This window comes from Astatotilapia calliptera, chromosome 5 (genome assembly GCF_964374335.1).
Source record: "Astatotilapia calliptera chromosome 5, fAstCal68.1, whole genome shotgun sequence".
NCBI classification, from domain to species: Eukaryota; Metazoa; Chordata; class Actinopteri; order Cichliformes; family Cichlidae; genus Astatotilapia; species Astatotilapia calliptera.
Window position 1 is genome coordinate 338,565 of NC_137426.1, and position 25,520 is coordinate 364,084.

Here is a 25,520-nt window from a genome sequence, read left to right on the forward strand (position 1 = left end):
GTCCTGCTTATCCTTCAGCGTGTTAATGCCGGCTTGTAAATGATAAAGCAGCATTGAAACAGGATGCGAGAACTTACCTGCCTGTAGCAGAGGAGGGGGGTTAACCAGCGCCATCTACAGGCTGAACACAAACATGTGGCTTCCCTTCAGAGTGGGATGAATTGATGCCCAGAGTGTAACCCTGATCACAACTATTCTAAAATGTTGTTCACAGGACAAACTTCACAGATTGTCCCAGAGATTAAACCAGTGGTTCCCAAACTTTTTTTGCTGGGCCCCCCTTTGTTTTACAAGAAAAAGTTTGGTTTGGAAACATATTTGGCGATGCTTCCTCTCCTGCTTTGCGTTTGTGTGGGAGCCCCGTAAAAAACCTGTCCATGATGCTAGCAGTGTCCATGCTCGATGGGTGACGTGTCCGGTGAGTCTGCTGGCCGTGCAAGAACTTGGAAGTTTGCAGCTTCCATTGTGTACAGATCCAAACTGCACATGTCAGCCTTTTAGTGTGGGGGGTCTAAGGCACACGTGTGCGGTGGAATGGGTTATCTCAGCGAACGATATGAGAGTAATGAGTCTTTTGTGTTTGTAGAAGATGTTTCAGAACTTAGAGTTCAGCTCATGAAAAATGGGAGCAAAAACAAAAGTGATGCATTTATATTTTTGCTCAGTGTATCTGCCAAAAGAAGCTTCTTCATTAGTGGAGAAGCCATGAAATAACCATTAATTTTCTACTTCCTTCCTCAGTCTCACTGAGTGAAAAGATAAAAATCCCTCCATGGCAGCTCTTTTGATTTCAGGTGCTCGCAGCAGGAAGCTCGGGTTACATTTAAACAGTGCAACTCCCTGAGGAAGAGGAGGGGTGGAGCTGCCCAGCTTGCCGCGCAGTCCGGAATAATCCTTCCACCCAGAGCGGACAGGTGTGGATGCTCCCTCCTGGCTGATGGAGATCATGTTCTGGACTTTGTGGAGAAGCTTAGACATCAATGTTTTATTGAACCAGCAGGAGAGGACCTAAAGTCCAGTGTCCAATGAGAGACCCGTGTTAGTTATGGTGACACTGCAAATTCTGATATCTAGGTAAATACAGACCATCATCACTGACACACTGTAATCTGAATACTGTGACCTGCTCCTGAATGACCTGCTCTGCTCACAGCCAATCAGATCGGGCGTGTGCCCGTCAGAATCAGACGCCACAGCTCAGAGTGACAGAAAATAAAATTTAATCAACAATTTTTACAAAATGAAACTCGTTTACAAAAACATTTAAACTGCAAACCAATCATGTCATCAGGCCACACCCTCGCAGCTCACAGAGCTCAATCACTGGACGATACTTGGGTGCGTGGCCGCACAGAGACTCTACAACAGGAAGAAACGGTGGCGTGGGGAACCAGCCAATCGAGACCGGGCAACATATTTGTATCAAACAAACGGCTGCCGACCTCTGACCTCGGGAACCACACTGAGCATGTGTGACGACCAGCAGGACAGGGCTGGGCTCTGAATTACAGTGTCCAATCAGAGGGCAGCATTGACAACGAGTCACCGGCGTGGGGGTGGGGCCAGCAGCTGCGTCGCAGTGACAGACTCCGGGAACAGGTTGTGGTAGGTGGGCAGGGGCACGTACGCCGCGGTGATCATTTTACCTGGAAGGACAGGTAAGAGTGTGTCAGAGGTGCTCTCTGATTGGCTGACCAACGACACACAGGTCATGTGACGTGGAATCTTACCAGCAAAGAATCTCCCGTGCAGGGCATTGACGGCAGCCATGGCGGCTGGGATCGAAGGACACTTGACATAGACGTTTCCCTGGAAACAGCAGAGGTCAAAGGTCATCGCAGTGAAAGTAAACAAAACCAAAAGTGAAAGAAACAAAAGTCAGACTTTAGGAACAAACGAAGGTCAGAGTCAGGAAAATAAAAGCTTTGCCCCAACAAACTTCACTCTCTCCACCGCGGCCGCAGCAAGGAGCTCACGACTACCGGCTGAGTCGATAAGGTCAGAGGTAAGAGGTCAGGTTCTTACCTCAGTGGAGTTTTTGTCAACGTAAATGTGAACAATGCCGCCATGTTTGTTACACTCCTCTATGACGTCATGCTGGATGTCCAGCTCCCACCCAGGAGCCTCCTCACTGAAACACACACACACACAGGTCAGGTGAGGCCTACAGGTCCTCCTCCTCACCTGTGGACACACGTGGGCCGAGGTATTTACCTGCTGGGGTTAAACATGTTGGACAGCTGGAAGCAGTGCGTCGCCAGCGGCTGAGACGGGAGGTTCAGAGCAGGAGAGTTCATGTTCATGTTGAGAGTCGGGTTCATGGCCGCTGAAAGAATCCGACACTTCACATCAGTGAACAGGAACCAACCAGCAGCCAACAGGTGTGACACGAGTTTCTCGTGTTGCTCCAAATCACGTCAGTCATCTCAAGGAGCTTTAGATGTAAATAATACAGACAAACCCCAATAATCATACGAGACCCTATGAGCATGTTACTATGAGGAAGGAAACTCCAGGCACGTTTTTAGCATCTACGTGGATGTTAAAATCACCCACAAGAATTATTTTATCTGAAATCAACTAAATCAGATAAAAGTCTGAGAAATCAGACAAACTGTGTAAGGCCCAGGTGGACGATAGATGATAACAAGTCAGACTGGTTTCTGAGTTTCACAGCTGGGGTGGACGAGGCGAAGCATCAGGCTTTCAAATGAATTAAAAGTCTGTCTGGGTCTTTCATTAATTAACAGGCTGGTGTGAAAGATTGCTGCCACACCACCCCCTCGGCCTGTGCTTCGAGGTTTCTGGTAGTTAGAATGACTCGGGGGTGTTGATTCATTTAAACTAACATAATCATCCTGCTGCAACCAGGTTTCTGTGAGGCAGAGTAAATCGATTTGTCGATCAATTATTAAGTCATGTAATAGGGATGACCGATCACATATTACGTATCAGTCCCATACTGACCTAAATTACTGGATTGGATATTGGAAAGAAACAAAAAATGTAATCCGATCCATTAAATATCACAAAAGCACCTCACAAAACTTGCGACATGGCGTAACTCAGCTCATAACCTCAGCACGTCGGAGCAGTGTGCCTCACGTGATAGAGCGGCTGTGGCGTGCGAGACCTGTTGGCGCTCTGGTTGAGTATTTGTAGCCTCGCTACCAAACCGGCATTTCATCTCCGAGGAAGTTATCCCAGAGAAGTAAAGCAAGTGTGTAAGTTCATCTCTGAATGTTTGTAAAGCGTTCCAGCTTTAAGCTTAACAACCGATATATGGAGCGACTGCCTCTCCTGCTGCTACTTCAATGTGAAACTGATCAATGATCAGCTGATCGGCTTTTCTGTCGCGAGTCCGTCTCTCTTGTTTGTTTTTGGCCCACTTTGCACCAGAAAGAGGAAACCAGCGGCTGAACAACAGCAGCACGTTTAAGCTTGATAAGCTGTTGTTAGAATTTATTTAATATTACTTTCTACTCGAGGATCTTTTTCTACAGCTGACGGCTGGTAACTGTGCAGGGTTTAGCCAGGGGGGCCGATAGGGCATGAACAGGGAAAAGGGGGCACAAAGACATACTTTTCTTTCTTATTCTCATTTAAAATGTCGAGCTTTTAACAAATAATTATCTGAATCTTACAACCAGTTTGAATCTGATGTAAAATGTATAGAAGTCCATTACTGTATATATAATATACCCCAGTAAGCTGTAGTACTTTTTCCTTTGGGAACCGTCTGTGCAGTCTGCAGTTCTGCTGAAGGAAGATGTTGAATCTATTTAATTACTGTAGAAAAATAATTGATTTCTGTGCATTTTTTTAACATGTGCATTAAATTAAGGTTGATTACGTCGATTAAGCATCACGAGGTGGGGGGTGGGGGGTGGTTCCCTATTTATTTTTTTTGCTCAGAGTGTGCAAGCCTGTTGGTTAGGTTGCTTAATATTTCCACTAAGTAAAACACCAGAATAGGGAGGATGCTGCAGGTTTACGTTTGTTAGATTGATCAGTTTTGCTGATCTGTGACATATTTTGGCTGCAGTGTATTTCTTGCATACAGGTTTAACAGAATAGCTTTAGTTTAGTTTTTTAAACTTGAGTATGAACTTATACAAAATGCAGCAAGATATAAAAAAAAAAACTGTTTTATTGATTTAAAAAACAAAACAAAAAAAACACACTATATCGGATTCATATCGGTATCGGCAGATATCCAAATTTATGACGTCGGTATCGGACATAAAAAAGTGGTATTGTGCCATCTCTATCGCGTACTAACAGAGACTTGGAGGAGAGAGACCTAATATTTAATAATCCACATTTCACTGTTTTACTCTTTGGAGCTGACAGTCTCTATGGAGATGGGGTTTCAGGGGGGTTTGGGAGAGAGGTGTGTCAGACTGCAGCTCTGCTTCCTGTCCTGACTCTGTCACATTTTGGGGGGTTTAATAAATTTGGCCAGATTTCTGGAAATGAGAGCTGCTCATCTCCAAAGTGGGATGGATGCCGTCTCTCCTAAAGCCCACGTTGTCGTTACCTGTCACTGCAGCCATGGCTCCGATGGCAATAGCCCCACTCATCTGCAGAGCCTGCTGAGCAGCAGGAGGGATCTGCAGACCAGTACCTGCACACGCACACACAGAAGTCAGAGGTCACACAAACAGTCGGGGTTACAGGTGTGATTTCAGGTGTGACCTCAGGCTCACCCTCAGCCAGGCGGGCCATGAGCTGCAGCCTCCCGGTGGTTCCCAGGTCGATGCCGGTGTGTTCCAGCTCATCGCTGTCAAGGAGGGACGACGCCATGGAGATGTCGGTCCGCTCGGTCACGTGACCCACTTTCATGGGTCTCCCAGCTAACTCGAAGCCATTCAGCTGCTCCAGAGCGTTCTTGGCGCACTCTGCATCTGCAAACTGACATCAGAGCACATCGTGTGACGCCCGACACGTCATAACGGGCTCACCTGAATGTGACCAGGTGACCCACAGGTTCACCAATCAGAGGTTGGTGGTTCTGCTCACAGTCTCTGTCACTGGAATCAAACTCACGGTGATGAAGCCGTATCCTTTGGAGCGCTCCGTCTCGCTGTCCATCATCAACTGGATGCTCTCAATCTGAGACACACACACGGCATCAGAGGGTCACCTGAGAACAGCTGAGAGTGTGTGTGTGTGTGTGTGTGTTCGTCTCACCCGTCCAAATGGCTCAAAGATCCCTCGCAGCATCTCCTCGGTGATGTTGAAGTGCAGCGAGCCGACGTACAGCCTCATCGGTCCAGATGTCCCTTTTTGCAGATTGTTGGCTGCAGCAGCAGCAGCAGCAGCAGCTCGGTTCTTCTCTGCCTGAAGACAGACAGACACACACACACACACACACACACACACACACACACTAAACTTCGAACATTTAGAATACTTTGATGTACCTGAACTTGAGCCTGTCTGTGTGTGTGTTCCTGTCTAGCTATCTTTGTGAGGACCAAAATCTGCATTCTACTATACTTGTGAGAACCAACAGTCTTGTGAGGACACACTCACGGTCCTCACAAGTTTGAAGACATTTTTGAGGCTCAAAATGTGGTTTTAGTGTCAGGGTTACAATTAGGTTTAGGGAATTGTGGCTTAGTTGTACTTGTTTTAAGCTTAGGTGCACGGTCCTAGCGGCCGACTGGACCCTTACTCTCCCTTCAATGTCCCAGTGTGGTTTATATGTTCCTCCTTTGTTTGCTTCCTGCGTCCTGCTGTGTCAGCCTTAGCCATCTGATCCTACAGTCTTAATATGTGAGCAATATAAGGGGAATACAGAGCTTTTGGTCCCCATTTTCTAATAATGCAACCAGTAGGGAAACAGTCTGAAATACTTAATATGTAACAAAACAATAAAAAAGGTCTTATCTCCAACAGGTGAGCCGATCCTCCCTCACCTCTATGGGGGGAATCTCACCCTCACTGAATTCAAGTTTTTATTACATTTTTTTGTTTTATTTGTGCGTTAGTAAACACAGCACTCACACTACATTAGTTTTGGTTGAACTCTTTATTCACACATCAATGTCAGTACTTTCTTAAGCGAGGGAAGATCAGCTCACCTGTCAGTGTCAGAATTAGCCACCAATCCTGGCTACTTTTATTCTATAAAAAAAACTATAAAAACCAATAAAATTATAAAAATTATTAATAAATAATAAAAGAACAGACCTGTCCCATCCCCCTTTACACCAAATTGCATTAAAACACTTTTTAAAAAAAAACCTTTTGCACAGGGTCAGGGGCTGGGAAAGCATTATGTCAATGAAGGTCCTCACTGAGATAGTTAAACGGGGTTGTGTGTGTGTGTACCTGTGAGGCCTGTACAATGATGGGAACTCCCAGCAGCCTTTGTCCCGTCAGCCCAATGGCCAGAGGAACTGAACTTGCCTCCACGAACTCTATGTAGGCGATGCCCTTTGACCTGCGGGAGTTCCTGTCTGAGATCATCCTGACGTCCCGAACCTAAACACAGGAGCAACATTAGTTGCCATAGGAACCAACCAGCCGATCCACCGGAGTAATCAGAGTAAAGCCAGTGCAGAGGTAGGGATCGCCGGGACGTTCCCCTGACGGGACCGGCCGCGCCGCGGTTCACATTTCATTAGTATCCATCGTCTGTCTAACATACATATGCATTATGTTTACTGTGTAACCATTCTGCATATGGAGCTCACGCGTCACACACTCGGCCTGTCCCAGAGCGCCGTGTCCTTCCACCGAGGAGCTGACAGCGATCAAGTAAAAAGCTCACACAGCAGAAACATAACTATGGATTCGATGGTGTTCACAGCGTACGTGTGAACTATCACGTATCATAACAGGAAGTGATATCACTTCCCTAAGGTTTAAACCCCTCCAAGGCCTATTACAGTTCTCATTTTTCCAAGTAGAGTAGATTTGAAAACCCTTTCCACGCCGATGGTGGAACGAGTGGGCGGGCTTGAGGGTCCGACTGCTCGCAGATACGATCGGCCGAGGCTCGAGCGCACGGCGGCGACATTCTGTCTCCACCGTTTTCTGTGACCAAACACAAACGTACACTCTGTAGCGTGAACGAGTAAAATAGAAGCAATGAATCAAAAATCACGACAAGAAGAACTCCACCAACCAGAGAAAAGAGAAGTGAAGGAGCGCCCGCGGTGAGCCACGAAAGCATTGAAGGTTTAAACCCCACCAATCAGACGACGCCTGTGGTCAGCACGCGGCGGAAGTGGGAAGAAGAAACTACCCGTGACTTGCAGTCACCCCTACACGCTGAGGAGGCGCTGCAGCAGGCCCACGATAGAAACAGGAAGTTGGTGTCTCACCTTCCCCACCGCAGAGAAAAACTCCTCCAAGTCTCGGGGGCGGATGCGGGCGGCGAGCTGCATGCAGAACACCGTGCGGGCGTCTCGCTCCTCGGGCGTCAGGTTATCGATGGGCTGCCTGCAGAAAGAACGCCATCAACACCAGTTATTGATCCCGTGAGACAGGCACAGACTCCTCCCCTCAGACCCACGCTCTCACCTGATTGGACTCTTCTCCTTCCTGACGGGACTCTTACTCCTCGACCGCCGCCGGCTGAAACATGCACACAGGGTTCTACTGCAGATTCTACTGTTCTACTGAACACTTCCTCTACAGTTTTCAAGTTAAAAGCCTTCCTCTGTGTTAGAGCTGCCACAAACGATTATTTTGATCGTCGACTAGTCACCGATTATTTTTTGCGATTAGTCGACTAATCAGATCATCATCCACTGGACGTAAAACGTACAGCTTATTGCACCAGCAGCATCTGCTCTTATATAACTATCATTAGCTTACAGCTTTAAGTGTTTAAGGTGCTAACTAAAAATAAAGACAAGATGATAGTTTATTAAAGTTTAATGAAATTTGCAGATTGTTTCGGTGAAGTTTAATAAACTCCTTGCTATCTAAAATATAACAGGACACCGGAGTAAATTCTCCAGCATCTCACACTTCTGATAATCAGCTGTCTGCTTGACGTTTATTCAGCTGTGTAAAAACTATAACTTTAATCTCAGACAAACTGATTTACTCAGGAACAAATAAAACACTGAAAAAAGCCAAACAATAACATTTAATTTATCTAAGTGACTCATATATAACCTGAGTAGTGAAAGACGGCGGTGGGTTTGAAAACGATCTGCCGGGAGTCCGGTGTTCTCACGGCTCTAGTTAGCCTAGCCCCCGGCTAACTATCGAGCTAGTGGGTAACAGACGTCTCCGAAAACGTCGGAGCGCTTTTGAACATATGTTAAAGGTTTATTTTGTGACCCAGAAAGAATAATGAGAGTAATATTAAAACTAACTAGCTGCCGCCATTGTTGGAAACTGAGCTGGGCCGCGCTATGAATTCTGGGATAGGTTGGGCCACGAAGGACACACCCAACTCATCCTTCAAATCTGCTGAAATGAAGGGCGCATTTGTTGGAGTCTTCGAATTTGGACTATCTTCGTCGTGTCGCTGTAACGTAATCAGCCTACAAATGCGGGCACAGGAGGATGCGGTTCCTGAATTTGGACACAGCTTCTTCTTCTTCGGGGTTTAACGGCAGCTGGCATCCTTGTACATGCAGTGCTGCCATCTTCTGTTTCAGTCCGTTATTACACTCTTAAATCCTGCTACTTATTCCTGCGTCTTCTGGGATCTTACAAAGCTTCAAACGACGCGTCGACTATTAAATTAGTCGTCGACGATCTAAATAGTCGACTAATCGTGGCAGCCCTACTCTGTGTGTTAGCTTTTAATGTAAAAAAAAAAAAAAAAAAACACCAGGAAGCAACTTACTGCTTGTGGTGGTCTCTGTAGCGCCCACCGCGCTCTCTGCTGCGGCGGTGCTCTCTGCTGCGGCTACGACTCCTCCGCCTGTCTCGGCTGCGGCTACGTTTGCGCTCCCGACTCCGGCTCCTCTTCCTGTCTCGACTCCGGCTGCGCTTCCTGTCGCAGCTGCGACTGCGGCTGCGTTTCTTCCTGCGAGACACACGGCAGCCAATCAGAACACGTCCCGACGGTCACGCTTTCAGTCTGAGATGGTTTGCACACGTGCAGAGGAGAGTGGATATATTGGATGACAAACGATGAAGACGGTACGACGGCGTGTCAAGGCCACGTCAAGACAACGTGGAGATGTGCTGGTGTTTCAGGACAAACTGCCTCCAGGGTCGTGAGGTCATACTTCTGTTTTAGTAACAAGGAAGTGATTTCTCCTATAGCGCACAGACGCGGCGTGGTGATCGGCGTCAGGACGCTGAAGAGAAGGTGCAGATGCACGGTTACCAATGGTTACAGCCTGGCGCAGTAAATGGGATGGATGTTGCATCACAATAAGAGCTGATGAGTTTGTCTCGCTCATCTTTGTGTAGCGCCTACAGCGGCCGTCTTGAAACAATAGTCATCTCCACATTTCGCCTTTTTTCTCAAAATGATCAATTTTGTTCTTGACGTGGCGCCAACACGCCGTCCTAAGATGGAGCTGCCAAGCAGGAGGACGAGAAGAAGAGGAGGTGAAGGAGGATATGCAGAGGACTGATGTGACAGAGGAGGATGCTGGGATAGGAGGAGAAGGAGGCAGATGATTGGCTGTGGATGTGCAGGCAGGTGAATACCTCTTGGAGCGCTCGTCCTGTCCGTTGGGGCTCGAGATTTTGGCGTCCTCCTAAGCGGGGTCGACAGAGAACAGCATGAGGTGGTGTCAGGGAGTGTAGGGGGTGGGGGGGACAGGAGAAAATATAAACAGTTTAATGAGCGTCATTCAAACAGGAGGGGGAGGGGCTGTGTGTGTGTGTGTGTGTGTGTGTGTGTGTGTGTGTCAGACACACACACTCCAAAGTCCAGCTGCTCTTCAGGTGTGTGAAACTCCTGTGACGCCCTGAAGCAGACAGGAGGATTACAGCCTTGTTTCCACTCGCACCTTCTCTACTCGCTCGGGTTTTAGGGTTTTCCAGGAACTGCAAGTACATGGTACCAAAAAAGTACCTGGTACTGTACTCTTTTAATACCTACTTGGCCGGGGATCCAGGAGAGCAGATCCAAAACTGTGATGTCATCAGACTGCATGCCAGCAATTGGCCAGTGAGCGGCATCACTCGATGAGTCACAAGAGCGTCTCCCACACAAAAATCAAACGCGCCATATTTTTAAACCAGACAACGCTGCACAAACCATCCCGCCGTGCAGCGGCGAGGACGCCATCCTCCGCTGTTACGTTGATCGTGTCACATACGAATGACACTACGAGACTTTCGGCCACGTTTCTATAGCAACACGTCGAGGCGCTACTTGTAATGGAAAACAACAGAAAACGAGCTGAGTGGAGCAGGTAGTAGTGGAAAAGAGGCATTAGTCACTCAGAGCCAAGAACCAGAACCAGAGCTTAGGACACGCCCTCACCTGCACTACATAAATAATATCTGATTAAACTGAATAGCTGCACACCTGTGTGAAGTCACACCTGTGTTGTGCAAGGTCACACTGTGCACTTCCTGCAGAGCTGCTGCTCTAAATCGCGGTGCTTCCCTCTGGCAGAGAGCAACGTTGCTGCTCACCTGCACACAGGTAGGCCCCACCCACCCCCATGTCCTGACCACCCCCACGCTAAGCTAAGCTAACTCTTCGACTTCATCTCCCAGAATCCTCTGCACTACCTCACCAGTGGAGGGGGTCGGGATGAGGGGGTCGGACCAGAAGCAGGTGACAGTTTAACCAAGGGAACTACAGTCATGTTACCATGGGCACCAGAGTACAGCAATGCATGATGGGGACTTTTACTACCTTCTGAGTGAGACAGATCACAGTGGCTTTCAGGGGAGCAGAGGTGAGAAATCGTTAGGCAAGTCTACAAAGAGAGATAGATGTGCGTTTAATTATGTGAAGGACGCGTCATCATCAACATCATCATCAGGGTCAGCCGCGCTCTGCTGCTCACAGCGCCACAGCGGATTTCAGGCAGTGTTTGGTCACATGATCACGTATCAGCTGAACCAGCAGCCAGCAGGCGGGCTGTGCTTCGTCTTCATATTCATCATCATTTATAAACAACGGTGAATGTTAAGCAAATGAAACCCAGCGTTAAAAAACGGTGACATTTTATTGGTCGACGCAAAAATGTATGAACACGGAGGAAAATCACAAACGTAACGGCTCGACCGTGACATGAGTGAAGATCAGAGAGGAGACAGGGGGAGGGGCTTAGCGGCCAGAGGTTTTCCATGTTGAAAGGTTTTTCCTTGCCACTGTCACCACGTGTGTGCACACGGGGGGGGGGGGGGGGGGGGGGGGGGGGGGGGGGCGCGTCTCTGTGCCACTGTCCTTACCTTACAGCACCTGTATACGACTGCTGGTGTTCTACAAATAAAGTGGAATTGAACTGAGCTGAGGTTTTTCATGTTGAGGAAAATATCTGAAGGGCGAGGGAGGGCGCTGCAGGCCCGCTAACCAAAATAATCCAGTGTGAGCTCAGGTTCAAGTGTTTGTCTCTGAAAACAGCGAGGCAGATACACGAGAGGAGGCTGAAGGAGAATCAGTCTGCTTTGGATTTAACAAATAACTCTTGTGACAGAAACCAGTGAGCACTGTGCAAAGGTCTGAGGGTCTGAGGATTAGGACTCAGGTGGAGCTCGGGATTCATCTACAGGAGAGCTGCATCATTACAAACTGAAGTCTGTGTGAACAGGTGACCTGGACGATGTGCAGAAGTACAGGAACGCCATTTACCGTCTGATCACGAGCCGTCCCACTTACCATGTTACTGTACGAGCCGCCCACGCACTCATCCGATTTCCATCTACTCTATTAAACAAGGCGGGACTCTTTCACTGTTAGTCTGAGCAGTTTGCAGTAAACTCTGTCTCACAGACTTTTTCTTTTGGGCATTTTTAAACGGGCTGTTCCCATTTCTATGACCTCCATAAAACATCAGGGTCACAACACGTTGTGGCGAAGTAAGATGCACATTTTGTAGTCCATTGTCTGCACGTCTGCAGTTTTAACATGGCAGACATCCGGCGCCACGCTGTTAATGAGAGAAGAGCGTGAGGTCATTTCAGTTCTCTGTGCACGGCTCCTCTCTTTTCCTAAGTCCTCAACACGGAAAAGTGAAAGTGGTTAGGAATAGGAGATGGGATGGACTTTTGGAACGCAGCCCTGGTGTCAGTCTAGATCCCTGTGGAAGGTCCAGAGAGGAAGTGATGTCAAAGAGCCTTAACGCTGCCAGTAGGTGAAGGAGGAGTTACAAATGAACTTTGAGCTGACATAGTTTTGTTCATTTTCCAGCTCGCTGCGCGACCAATTACTCTGCAGAACTCTGCAGGTGAGCAGCAGTGGGTGGAGCAGCAGAGTTCGGCTGACAGTCTCATGAGCAAAGGACAAACAGACTCTCACCTTCTTGTATGGCGCCTCCAGCATCGCCTCGATGTCCAGGTCATCTGCCATCTTTCTACCTGCGCACCTACACATGCACACGCCGAGATAAAGAGTTTAATCACCTGTCACAGCTGTCCAATAGGTACAAGTTAAATCCATTACCAGCTTATCAGTATCAGTTACCATGGTGACCAAACAGGTAAACAAAATACCTGGCGACACATGTGTCTGACGTCACTGTTACGCCTGTCAGAATCTACTTAAAGTGTAGAAAACATCATCTGATGACGGGATCAGCAGGTAAACGTTACACCTGGACTCCCGGAGGCTCAGCGTAGCATGACTCAGACAGGTGAACAGCACATGTCTGTGAGCCTAACGTTAGCCTCTCAGGTGAACACGCGCTCAGTGACCCCCCCCCCCAGGCCGGAAAACCACCATCGGTGAGTCCGGTGTTTGCGCGGGCTCGGCCGGGAGGCTCCAGGTGAGTGTCACCTGAGTCCTCCACAGCAAGCTCAGCATGCTAACAGGAGCGGGCCTTCCGCCGTTTCTCCGTGCTAGCGGCCTCCGAGTCGGGCTGAAGCCCGGCGGACAGGCCAGTACCGGGCTTACCTGGATGCAGAGTGGCTCGGCGGGTGTCAGCGAGCAAAACGTGTCTGTGTCCAGGTAACGGAGCCTCTCCGGTGCTCGTCCGGGGGACGCTTCTCTTAGCTATAATGGCGAACGACGGGAGGGCTAGTGTTCTCGCGAGATCTGGATACAGCGAGATCAAAACAAAACAGCCGCGGAGTTACAGAAACTAAAAACTGTGAGACAAACTGAAGCAGTTTGACTTTGACCACGTTAATAAACAGCCAATCAGAGGGCGACACCTTTCGCTCGGGACACGCCTCCCTGAATCTGCCGTTCACAAACACCGCAGCCAAGAATTCAAAATACTAAAGTACTATAAAAATGTCTTTATTATTTCCATCCGTTTCTAGGCTACCCAATCCAAAAATATGACGACGTCAGCTCCCTTTCAACAGTATCCACACGTGGAAGAGCTGCAACAATCTCTCATGATCACAAAACATGTGAATGGAAATAAAAGGATGAATACCAAAAGAAAAGATTCAAATGAGCTCCATGATGGAGCCGCAGAGCAGAGGGAACCTGCTTTCATCATCATCACGATGAAGACTTAAAGACACTCAGTCACACCTGTTCTCACGTGAGTTCTCGAAGAGGTTCTACGTCCTTTGATCTGCACGGTCAGAACATAAAACCCTTCAAACAAACCATCGCTGTGTGGAAATGATGAGTGTGCTGTGGTGCAGTGATACAGAAGTCACAACAAACAGGCAGATTCAGGTGTGTTCACCTTTATTAGAAACAGAAAATCACCTGCAACGCACAGGTATGGCAGCATTTCATCAAAGCATGTAAAAACTCAGAGTGTGAACTTCATTCAAACACAGGCATTCAGGTCCAATCATGTACCTGAAGGCCTGGGGTCAAAGGTCAGTGAATGACCGTTCCTTGACACCTTTCAGCTGATCACCACCTGTCATGGAGCTGGACAGGTGAGGGTGAGAGGCTGGCAGAGAGCTCACATTTCTTCTTTCTTCAGTCATTAAAGTCTTTTAACGGAAAACACAGATTCTATTCGACGCCTCATGACCTTTTATGTGACATCACCATTTCATGACCTCATAAGCGTCTCACGCCAGCCAATTAGATGTCATCCTGCTCCGCTCGCTCTCTAGAGGAAACCCACCTGCTGACGATCACTTCCTGTGGAGACAAAACTACATCACTAAAGTGTTTCACCAGCAGGCAACCCTAAACCCCGCCCCCATTACTAGCAACTTGGTCATTGAGGCGGAGCTTCTATTCATCGAGTCACATGAGTCCTCATCAGCTCTGCTCGGCTGATTGGCTGCTCTGCTCTGGTCTCACTCTTTATTTGCAGATGGCTAACGTGGCTAACGGGTAATTGCTCTTAGTTAAGTAGCTCATGCTAACATGTTAACATCCCTGATAACAGGTTGATACGGCAGTGTTGCTGAAACAGGAGCTTTACTGAACCCTGACACTCCTCCTGAAGTGTTGATCAGTGTGATGGACGCTAATGACCTCAGCTGTTACTGAGGGGTGGAGCTGCATGAAGTTGACCTAAAAACCGAAATGTTGGGATGGAAGCAGCTCCTAACCCTGGGTTTCAGCTCCATGGCAACCACTGCTTCTACATCCATGTTCTACGGCTCATCGGGCTCTCAGGTTCAGAGGCAGCGTCTCAAAGGTCACGTGGGTCCTTCCACACTGGCTCCAGGACTATCTCGGGGTGTGATTCAGGGTCTCGTTCTGGTGGGACACGGTCAGAACAACAGGGAGAACGACCAAGCTGCTGCATGGAATGGACCATGTAGGATCTGATGACATCAGTGTCTGAACGGTGCACATCTTGAATCTTCACAGGCCTGAAGTTTAGGAAGAGCAGAGGCTTCACTTAAAGTGTCAGAGCACTGATATGTGGTCGGAGGTTTCATATTGTCCAATGAGGAATATCTGACCTGAAGGACATCAGCATCAACAATCCCAGGAAGTTGATTCTATTCATCTGGATGTACCGTTTTCGGTGGGAGGAGCTAACACTGGGTTCATGATCAGTTGATTTATAATGCACAGACTAACAGTCACAAAGCGAGACAGGTGCAGAAGCCGGGTATGAGTTTGGTGCCCGTTCATAGGGTCGGGGAGCTGCAGTCAGCTGAGCCTGAAGAAGTCACCTGATAATGACGGTTCTCCCACTGACTACATCCAGGTGAACAGAATCAACATTTTGGGATTTCCTCCCCTGAATGATTGAACATCAAGACACGACAGGGAGTTTGAACATTTTGTCTTCTCCTCGTCTAAAATAAGGCACGGTCATTCCAGCTCCATGTTATCCTGCTTAGAGGAGCTCCATGAGTGGTTCACGCATCTGCCTAAAGAGTGAAAGATGCCAGTTCGATGCCTTTAGAGTCAGTCATGAAAAAATGTCCCAAATGAAACACGCTGTCGCCACGGCGCCCCCCGCTGCTGTGTGCAGAAGGCATCAGCTCTGCATGAGTCACAGATCAAAATAATCCTTCTTTATCTGATCCTGTTTTAGCTGTTGGGAGCTGTTTTAGCCCCCCCTATTATCGATAGTTTCAGTTCTGGTTTCTTACCTGGACCTTCAGCTTTCTCAGACACACAGGTGAGTCCAGCTCAGCCTCTGATAGGTCGGCTGGATAGATGATGTAGCACAGCATCAGCTCCTATAAGACAAACACAGGCGGTTCTCTGAGGAAACCAAGAGCAGAGAGTTCGGTCCACGCGGGATCGCTCTGATGGCGTGTACCTTCGACACGTTGGCGGTAATCCTGCTGAGAGCTGCCAGAGAACGCCACGAAAACGGGCGCAACGGTGAGGCCTTGAATGCATCGTCAGCCCGTTCTATTACCACAGAGTAGCTACAGGAAGAGGATGGAGACAAAGTTATGGACCCTAAGAATAATCAGAGAGGTCAAAGGTCACGAGTTTAAAACAGAAAATATGTGAAATACTTTGAAAACAAAGATGCTTCCCTAAGATACGCCCTCCATAGAATCACCGCTGTGTGTGTGTTTGCTACCTGGCGTGGTAGAAAGGTGGTCCTTTCCTGTACAACACTGAAAACAAACACAGCATGATCAGATATCACACCTGGGGTTCGTTCTTCGTACCTCGCTAAGTAAGTTAGCTGGATTAGATTGTTGACGATTTCGCGTGATCCCGGATCGTTCGGTTCCCCGAAGCTCATCCGGGACTTGCTGTCATAGCAACAGATCCGTAAGCGTAAACCTGCTCGGGAGCAGGTTCACTTTATGTAAACAGGATTAGATCGCGGCCACGCAGGTATGTCCGCTTCATTTATACGAAAGCAACAGCGATATTCCACCACTGTTTCACCATAAATAAATAACATCAATGCAACTAAAGATAATGCAGCACTTGATCCTTTTATTGATGTCACACAGATACATACAGGTCATTTCCTAAAAAAGGGAAATGTACTATTAACATTCTATTACATGTATGTGATTATTACAGATGTAATTCATATTTCAGAGTAGTAATTGTAAATTACTTCGTGTAATCAAGATGAGAGACCACGGCTATAAAAGCCAAGGTGGATTTGGGAAGTCTGTCGCAGCCATGTCCTGTCCGTATACGCGACCAACCCATTGCGGAAGGTGCAAGATTGATAAGGAGAGTCCTCAGAATTCAGCGTATATTGCGGGATAGACAGGATCCTTTAGCTCAGCGTGACAGTGTGCTCATAGAGAGATATCGATTTTCCTGTGAGGGTATTATTTACTTAACCAACTTGTTGACGAGGGGGTGCAGGACCACCACCTGTCTTTTTTTTTGCTCTGCCCTTTTCTTGGTTGCTGTTATAAACAAACAGATTATTTCAGGGTCTCTTTCCAAGAGACGAAAAGCAATATAAGTGATAAATATTACCATTCTGTAGAATATTCTTACATTTCACTTTTACTTGTTCCCATGTTCTAGTGGGTCCTGTCGTGGCTCTAATGTGAAAGAGGATATAATGTAATATAATAAATTTACCCTACCGCCTACTGGTGTTGGCCAGAGGGGCCGATGGCGCGATATGGCAGCCTGGCTTCTGTCAGTCTGCCCCAGGGCAGCTGTGGCTACAACTGTAGCTGCCTCCACCAGTGTGTGAATGTGAGAGTGAATGAATAGTGGCATTGTAAAGCGCTTTGGGTGCCTTGAAAAGCGCTATATCAATCCAATCCATTATTATTATTATTATTATTATTATTATTAAATTATTTACGAGTTTAATTTGTCAGCAACTTCCTGCCAGCCCTCTCTCCTTGCTTTTGCAGCCTTTGCAGTGTTCCCTTGCGTTTTAATTAAACTCTGAAACTCCTGAAATCCCTCAATCAAGAGTTCTTGCTCTGCTGCCGAAAAATACTGAGCGCGCTCCATCGACATTTTCGCCGACCAATCAAAGGGTTGCCGATCAATGTTTCTACTATCGATGCGTAGCCCCTGTTAAGCCACCCAGTGATCTCACATTACTTCATCCAGCTGTACTAATCGTCAACAGCAGGTGTGTTCGGAGCACCGGAATAGCGAGCTCAGAGTTAGCGCGATGATTTGATCTTGGATGTGTCATTTGATCTTGGATGTAGTAAGCAAGGTACGAAGAACGGACCCCTGGCCAGTCATATTTTAGACTTCGCCCATGAGTTTAGGCTCCATCTCTGGGGTTCATTCACGTTTTCTGACTAATAGCAAGTAGAGCAGGGCGATATGGCCAAAAATATTTATCACGATATATATTTGAAAATTTGCGATAACGATATAACTGACGATATAATTGATGTGAGACAAAATACAACTCCACAACATTACTAGCACAAAAAAAACAACAACATCCATTTATTTTCACTTAAACAAGAAGCTGGTTTTTATGCATTAAAGCTTTATAAAAATGTAACAGTGCAAATGCAAATTCCTTGCTGAAAGTTTGACCAAAAGGCATTTCCAGTAGAAATGGGCTGACATATCCTGAGCATAACCATGTATAATATCCACTGAAGTTAAAAAGAGGTGCTTTGCAACATTAAACTGCAGTGTGCAGTACGCATTTTTCGGACCATAAGGTGCACGGGATTATAAGGCACATTAAGCGAAACAAAGCAGTCAGATAAATCAAACTTTATTAAACTCATTCTTCTTGCTTCCTCCACTTCTGTACCATTGATTCATTAATGCTGTATTCTATCACAGCTGCTCTGTTCCCATGTTGTTGCAGTATATTAATGACTAACCTCGTATTGTGGATGGATTATCTCAGTTGTTCTCCTGACTGAAGTTTGGTCCGTTTACAGCATCCTGCCATGTGATTGCATTTGTCCCTAACCATCAGGAACCCTCACGTTAACTTTTATAAGTGGAAAAGTGTTAGTGTTCGTCCTCCAGCTTCACTGTTTATGTTATGCTAACATAGCTGTGTCGCTAACGATCACGTAGCACATCCTTATATACCAGCTAGCCCAACTTCAGTAACCCTACAAACGTCACTGCTGTTTAGTTTTCTGTCTTCATTTATGTTGGAAGTGAAAGCAGAGCTGTACGTTTGATTTTTTTCAGAAATCTCTCAGTCAGAACATGGTATGTCATGTTTAGGTGGAAACTAGCGAGCTAACTTCCTGCTAACTTCTAACTCCGCTGAATTTAATAAATCCTGTTTTCATGGATGCCTGGATGTTAAACTTGATAGTTACACCTGGTAAAGCAGCAACGCTGATCATTTTATTACAGATGAAAGAATTTAGACAGTTTTTAACTCTCAGTGATGCTGCAGTGTTCGTTTGACTTTGGGACCTGAAAGGATGGAGTTTAGGACCCAGATCATTCCCAGATTTACGAGCACCTTAGTTCAACAAATACCGCTTGCATGTTCTACAAAAAAAAAAAAAGTGCTTTGGTGGGTATCTGATGGACAAACACCAAACCAGTTCCACATCACTGAAGTGGCACCATTTTTACAAACCAATTCTGGTTCATCGGTTTTATTCAAAGATCTGCCGTGCTTTTTCGGCCATGTGCGTATGAAAACAAAAGCACTGCGCATGCACGTTTTACCCAAATTCTATCGCGATATTTCATTTTCTTATTGTTGCCTAACATTATACCGGTATTACCGTGAACGGTATGATATCGCCCAGCCCTAATAGCAACCCCTACCCAAGTGTTTGTGTGTTTGTCTTACTGAGGTCTACGCCATACTTGGCTCCGCCCCCTCCTTTAGGGACCCACCCCTTGCTGCGGAAGTGATGATAGACTGCATAGGAGCTGATGAAATCAGGACGCAGGGACCGAAACGTCCTCCACAGCTGCACGATGGACAGGGGTTCCTGACCAATCAGAGGTTAGTAGAGCAATAAGGTCAGAGTGGGAGGAGCTTTGAGTGAAACACATGAGGCGGAGAGAGAGAGACAGTTACCTGATGCTGGTAGACGGACAGGCAGCCCAGACTGTAGACCAGGAAGAAGGCCTGAGGGCGACACAGACAAAGAAGCTGAACCTGTTGTGACCCCAACAGCAGCTCTGAACACCTCACTGACATCTCAGCTTGTTCAGGTGAAGCAGGAGCTCACTGCTGTCAAACCTGACGGAGTTGAGGATTGTTGGTAATGTAGGACCTGCTGTGTGTCTGACACCCCTGGAAGTAACTGTGAAACCTGCTCAGTGCAGCTGAAAGCCTGAAACCACACAACCTTCAGACAACCATCACCATTATCTACCTGTGGGAGTGGATGATGCTGTCATCGTGGAGGTGTCTAAATTCTTTCATCTGTAATAAAATCATCAGTGTTGCTGCTTTACCAGGTGTAACAATGAAGTTTAACATCCAGGCATCCATGAAAACAGAATTTATGAAGTTTAGCAGAGTTAGAAGTTAGCAGGAAGTTAGCTCGCTAGCTTCCACCTAAACATGATATAGCATGTTCTGACAGAGATTCAAACGTACAGCTCTGCTGTCACTTCAGACATAAATGAAGACAGAAAGCTAAGCAGCAGTTTGTAGGGTTACTGAAGTTGGACTAGCTGGTATATGATGATGTGCTACGTGGTGGCTAGCGACACAGCTATGTTAGCATAACATAAAAACAAGAAGAAAAACAATATCTGAACACCTGAACCTGAAGTTCTACTTAAACAGCTGTTTGCTCAACTGGAAATCTCCCCCCCACACACACACACACACACACACACACACACGTCAAACACGACTACATGAGGAAAACGATGCATTACCTCCTCCAGACTGAGCTGCAGGTACTCGGAGAGAAAGAACGGTGTCCGCCTCACCTCCCTGACCCCGCCTCCAGTCTGCGCGTACATACACAGTGATCAGATGTTAACTCCAGCTTCCTGCGATCATTAAAACAAGGACTGTTTTTCTCCTCCACCATGAAGACCCACCTCACTGTCAGAGACCACCAGGAGGAAACCAGGACCAGGAACCAGAGGAGCAGGATCAGGATCCGAGTCAGGATCACAGTCCAAACTGGAGTCGGAGTCCTGTTCTGAGCTGGAGGTGTTCACAGAGAACTGGTTCACACAAACTGAACTGCATCATCTGAATAAACCTAGACCACCTGACTGTGCTGAGAGCCATAACACGAGGAGAAACCACATGGACCCGTTTATGAACTTTGGCCTGAATGCCATTGTCTGCCTGCACAGATGTTTAGAGTCAAATTACTGACGATAATGGGCCAAATTCAGCCGAAGAAGCAACGACATAGTGTTTTCGTTTTAGGTTTTATTTGTCCTCTCATGTTTGTCAGGTAAAGGAAGCAGAATCTAAAATTGACTGATTTTTAAATGGACCCTGGGTGCAGTGAAACAAAACACTACCTGCAGCTTCTCTTGGCCTCCGGCTCGACCTCTGACCCCCGTCTTGACCTCTTCATCTGGGGGCTGACTCCTCCTTCTTGCTCCGGCTCCTCCTTCCCCCTTTCACCGTTCTCCTCTGCCTCCCCCTCCCCTCCCATCTGGTTCCTCACATCCTCCATTTGTATTGGCTGAGAAAGCCTGAGCAGGGTTTGATGAACAGCCTCTTCATCCCATCCCTGAGCAGACAGAGCTGACCCCACCCACTTGAGCAGCTCCTCATACCTGTGAGGTAAGAGGTGACATCACTGTGTGAGCAAACGACAACAGGAAGTGGTGTGATTAAGAATATAGACAGGAAGTGGTGTCACTAACCTGGCCTGTGAGACCACAGGTAGAAACACGCCTTCGTGTTCTGTAACAGAAACAGAGACCAGCTGACTCCAGAGAGCAGCTCTGATTGGAGGAGGCCGGAGATGATGTCATTGTGCAGGTGTAAACTCACGCTCCCATTGGTTGGAGATGTTGTGCTCCGGTCTGGATCTGGACAGAACCCCTTTACCAAAGTAACCCTGAAAAGAGCACAGGTGTTCAGCTGTCAGCACCTGGCTGCACTAAGGTGGATACAGGCAGAGCAGTGGGCGGGACTAAGCCTCTTTCCAATTTGATTGGCTGAGCTGTGAGCACACATGAATGATTGTCATCTCTAAAACCTGAGCCCTGTTTCAGTCCAGGGCGTCGCTGTGGAGGACTATAAATCCCTCAGAGTACACACTGATAATAAACTGGACTGGGTTTTAAACACCTCTGCTCTCTACAGGAAGGGCCAGAACCTCTGGGGTCCTTCAACATCTGTCTGACAATGCTCAGGATTTTCTATGAGCCTGTTGTGGTCAGCGCTATCCTATGTGCTGTTGCATGCTGGGACAGCAGGTTGAGGGTCGCAGACGCCAACAGACTGAATAAACTGATCACAAGACCAGTAATGCTGTGGGGACGGAGCTGGACTCCGTTAGGATGGTGTCTGAGAGGCAGATGTTGTCCAAGACAAAGACAATGCTGGACAATCTCTCCCACCCACTCCATGACGTGCTGGCCAATCACAGGAACACGCTCAGTGGGAGACTGAGATTACCCATAATGCACCACTGAATGACACAAGAAGTCATTCCTGCCTGTGGCCATCTCTGTGCAACTCCATCTAATACACACACATGGTGGAGTAGTTACAGTGTTTGTACGTCCTCCAGTGAAAACAACGTTTTACAGGTCAGAGTGAAAAATGTCAATCATGTATATTTAATCTCTGTAATAATCTGGATATTTATCATTCAGCTATTTGTTTAGTAGTGCTATTTCTTATTTTTTGTGACTTTGTAATATATTGTATTTAATTTATATATTTAATTTAGTTGAGTCTTTTATTGTTCTTACTCTTATTAATAAAGGATTCTGATTTAGTCATAAGTGCATCAATTCAATTTTATTTATCCAGCGCCAAATCACAACAAGAGTCACCTCAAAGTGCTTTATATTGTACAGTAGATGTACAATAATACACACAGAGACAAACCCAGCAATCATATGACCCCCTATGAGCAGCACCTTGGCGACAGTGGGAAGGAAAAACTCCCTTTTAACAGGAAGAAACCTCCGGCAGCAAATTGCTGATGCACCTCACACACTGCACCTGCTGGTCAGGATGTGACGTCAAATTGTGCGCTCGACACCAGGACCAGTGACAAACCAACTCTATTTCAGAAAGACACAACTTGTGTCCCAGCGGCCGGTGCTCACTGGAATAATTAATTATACTGGGACCTGGAGTGGAAGAAAATTTGGACCTTACCATAGAAAACTCCTGTTAGCCAACACAGTAAAGAAAATTCCTTTTAAAATCAAATAAAAATCATTCATTGTTTTGACCCCACCAGAACTTTTCTTGTAGGATATAAAAAAGACTGATGCTAACTGTTCATTTTGTTTCCTGTCAGAAAGAAGAGATTCCTCACGTGTCTTTGTTTATGTTCTTTATCTCTCCTGGCACGATTTCTGTGCCTTTGTTGTTTCTATGATCTATTCTGACCGCTCTCTCTGTTATGGAAAATATTGTTTGGCTTTTTTGACCCTGGAAATAAAGCAAACGAAGTTTATTTGATTCATTTACTAATCTTACTGGCTAAACCTCGTATACATCAATCCAAATTTTCTAAGGCAAACAAGGCAATATGTGCTTGTTTGATATGTTGTTTCCGCCCCAGGTTGTGTCTAACGGTCACTACACGGACCCCGTGACCGTCTGTGCCCGTGTTCTCACGCGCGGCTGTTAACACTGCAGAGATGGGAGGGGCTCAGGTGAGGTGGGTGTGGTCAGACCTGGTCGTGGATCTTCTGGCTGTGTTCCGGATCACAGACCAGCACGTGCTGATTGAGGAGCTCTGCCTGGAAGTGGCTCCTCTCGCGCGGGCTGAGCGGCAGCGGAGCCTCGAACTCCTCCGTGACCCGGAGGCGGCGCCGGGGAGCCCGGAAGTCCGTGTACATGCTGCCTGGGGTCGAACCGGGCCGGGACTGCGGGTTTGGCACTGCTAGTTGTTAGCCTCCGCGCGGTTTGTTTGGCTGTGGCTTCACCGAATCTCTGTCCGACAGGAACTGTCGGTCTCCTCCGTGTAGTTCCACCCCCAGTTCTTCTTCTTTGTGTTTAACGGCGGTTGGCAACCAACGCAAAGGAGCATTACCGCCTCCTACTGTTCCGGAGTATGGGTCGGACAGTGAGTTCACAAGCTGTATCAAAAAAAACAAAAAAACAACAACCCTACACTCTGTCATAAACACCTATAGCCTTCAGAAACCCCACCAGTTCCCTCACCTGTGCCCTACTACCCTCCAACACACTCTTCAGATTAAATTCCCCAATTCCCCGCTCCTTCAATCTATTTTGCAGAACTGACCTCTCCACATCATAGCCCTTGCACCGCAGTATTACATGCTCTACTGTCTCCACCTCCTCCTGGCACACTCCACAAAGCCCCGTCTCATGTTCTCCTATCATCAGTAGTGTATTATTTAATGCACAATGTCCCAGTCTAAGCCTGGTAATGACCACCTCATCTCTCCTACTACCCCTATACAACCTACTCACTGCCACCTCCTTCTTAAGATGATACAATTGCCTGCCCGTACTCCCTGAATCCCACCGCTTCTGCCACTCCTGAACAACCTGCCTCCAAACAATACCTTTCGCTTCAGATCCACTGCTTGCAATTTCCATCTCAGTCCTATTTTTAGTCAACGCTCTTTTCGCCAACCTATCCACCTTTTCATTTCCACTGATCCCTACATGAGCTGGCACCCAAAGAAAGTGAATATTGCCACCACAACACCTTATTCTGCTGACAGTCTCCAGAATAGCATACAGCATGCCCTGCCTTGTCTTCGAACAAAACGATTGTAGACTTGAAAGAACAGCTGCCGAGTCAGAACATACTACCACCTGCCTGATTTTCGAACACTCTACCCATTTCAATGCTACCAAAATTGCTACCATTTCAACCGTGTACACTGCCAGTCCATCCGAAGTGCGTCTGTGTATTCCAATATTTTTTGACGGAACTGCTATTCCAAACCCTGTACTTCCAGTAACTGGACTTTTAGCACCATCCGTGAACACATGAATACACTCAGGGTATGCAGTCAACCTGTGAAAATGAAATGCTGAAACAAGATCGAATCTGCCTTTCAATGTTCTCTTCAGATCCAGCAAGTACCAGTCCACAGGAGGGGTCTCCAATAACCATGGGGGAACCACAGAGAACACTACTGCAGGACATATTTTAAGTTCGTACACCTGACACTCCTTAGCCCACTGATTCCCCACCTTTCCAAAATGAGCCTTCTGACTTCTTCCATACTCCCAGCATTCCAAAAGTACCTCCTTTGTGGGATGTGCGTCACCATGACCACCAAGATGAACCCAGTAATTCACCGACACTTGCTTCCTCCTAAGATCTAGGGGCATTTCTCCCATCTCCACCTGTAGGGCACTGACTGGAGACATTTTAAAAGCTCCACAGCACACTCTAAGGGCTTCCGATTGCAGAACATCCAAACGTCTCAACACAGAAGGAGCTGCTGAACCATATGCCACACACCCATAATCAAAGACCGACCTAATTAATGCCTGGTAAAGTCTTTTCAAAGCAGAAGGGCTCGCTCCCCAACCCCTCCCAGCTACACACCTCATAACATTAATAACTTTTTTGCATTTGGTTTCAATCCGATCAATATGCTCCCGCCATGTCAGTCTCGAATCAAACACAACACCTAAGTACTTAAAAGAGCTCACTTTCCCAATTACCTTGTCATACAGTGTCAATGTCAAAGTCTCACTCACTTTTCTTTTGGTAAAGAACACACAGTTCTTCTTCTTCTTCTTCTTTCCCCGTAACCGCCCCCTGCGGGCTCCTGTCATCCTTAATCTGACGAACACTTCCTGTCAGGCTAAAAACGGAAGCTGTCCCTCCGGTAATGAATCGATCCATCCACGCTGCCAGCACCACCTGTGTGGATGCACTCCATCCATCTGCCACTAAAAGCCTCTGAAACAGGGGCGGATCTACGAGGTGGCACCCTAAAATAATCTCTCGACCAGTGTTGGTCAAGTTACTTGAAAAAAGTAATCAGTAACTAATTACTG

General features: G+C 47.0%; 2 protein-coding genes across 3 annotated transcripts; both read right to left on the reverse strand.

The window, feature by feature from the left end:
- Window positions 1-1,203: 1,203 nt before the first annotated feature.
- On the reverse strand, window positions 1,204-13,175 carry rbm39a (RNA binding motif protein 39a). Of its 2 annotated transcripts, XM_026166597.2 has the most exons (15): window positions 13,007-13,173; window positions 12,413-12,479; window positions 9,640-9,689; window positions 8,822-9,004; window positions 7,537-7,590; window positions 7,338-7,455; window positions 6,340-6,492; window positions 5,194-5,343; window positions 5,050-5,115; window positions 4,710-4,914; window positions 4,541-4,627; window positions 2,215-2,326; window positions 2,026-2,131; window positions 1,731-1,809; window positions 1,204-1,646 (listed from the first exon to the last, which is right to left on the reverse strand). In XM_026166597.2, the coding sequence occupies exons 2-15, from the start codon at window positions 12,461-12,463 to the stop codon at window positions 1,543-1,545; spliced, it is 1,518 nt and encodes a 505-aa protein (XP_026022382.2). In that variant the 5' UTR covers window positions 12,464-12,479; window positions 13,007-13,173; the 3' UTR covers window positions 1,204-1,542. The 2 variants fall into 2 exon arrangements, with proteins under 2 accessions (XP_026022382.2, XP_026022384.2); XM_026166599.2 differs by lacking the exon at window positions 7,537-7,590 and having other exon boundaries at window positions 13,007-13,175.
- Window positions 13,176-13,742: 567 nt separating this feature from the next.
- On the reverse strand, window positions 13,743-24,069 carry tsen2 (TSEN2 tRNA splicing endonuclease subunit). The gene is made up of 12 exons (XM_026166602.2): window positions 23,204-24,069; window positions 21,333-21,399; window positions 21,203-21,242; window positions 20,852-21,112; window positions 20,414-20,522; window positions 20,246-20,320; window positions 19,431-19,481; window positions 19,197-19,341; window positions 16,038-16,074; window positions 15,765-15,876; window positions 15,592-15,681; window positions 13,743-14,170 (listed from the first exon to the last, which is right to left on the reverse strand). Exons 1-12 carry the CDS (start codon window positions 23,366-23,368, stop codon window positions 14,111-14,113), a joined length of 1,212 nt encoding a protein of 403 aa, XP_026022387.2. The 5' UTR covers window positions 23,369-24,069; the 3' UTR covers window positions 13,743-14,110.
- Between the last annotated feature and the right edge of the window lie 1,451 nt (window positions 24,070-25,520).

Excerpts from the sequence above, each read along its gene's own strand:
- rbm39a (XM_026166597.2), bottom strand. The coding sequence starts at position 12,463 with ATGGCAGATGACCTGGACATCGAGGCGATGCTGGAGGCGCCATACAAG. Across the intron at positions 9,690-12,412 it reads TGGAGGCGCCATACAAGAAG|GAGGACGCCAAAATCTCGAG; the intron begins GTGAGAGTCTGT and ends GACCCCGCTTAG. Across the intron at positions 2,132-2,214 it reads AACATGTTTAACCCCAGCAG|TGAGGAGGCTCCTGGGTGGG; the intron begins GTAAATACCTCG and ends TGTGTGTTTCAG.
- tsen2 (XM_026166602.2), bottom strand. The coding sequence starts at position 23,368 with ATGTACACGGACTTCCGGGCTCCCCGGCGCCGCCTCCGGGTCACGGAG. Across the intron at positions 21,113-21,202 it reads CCTGTGGTCTCACAGGCCAG|GTATGAGGAGCTGCTCAAGT; the intron begins GTTAGTGACACC and ends CTTACCTCACAG. Across the intron at positions 14,171-15,591 it reads TGAGAAAGCTGAAGGTCCAG|GAAGTGATCGTCAGCAGGTG; the intron begins GTAAGAAACCAG and ends TTGTCTCCACAG.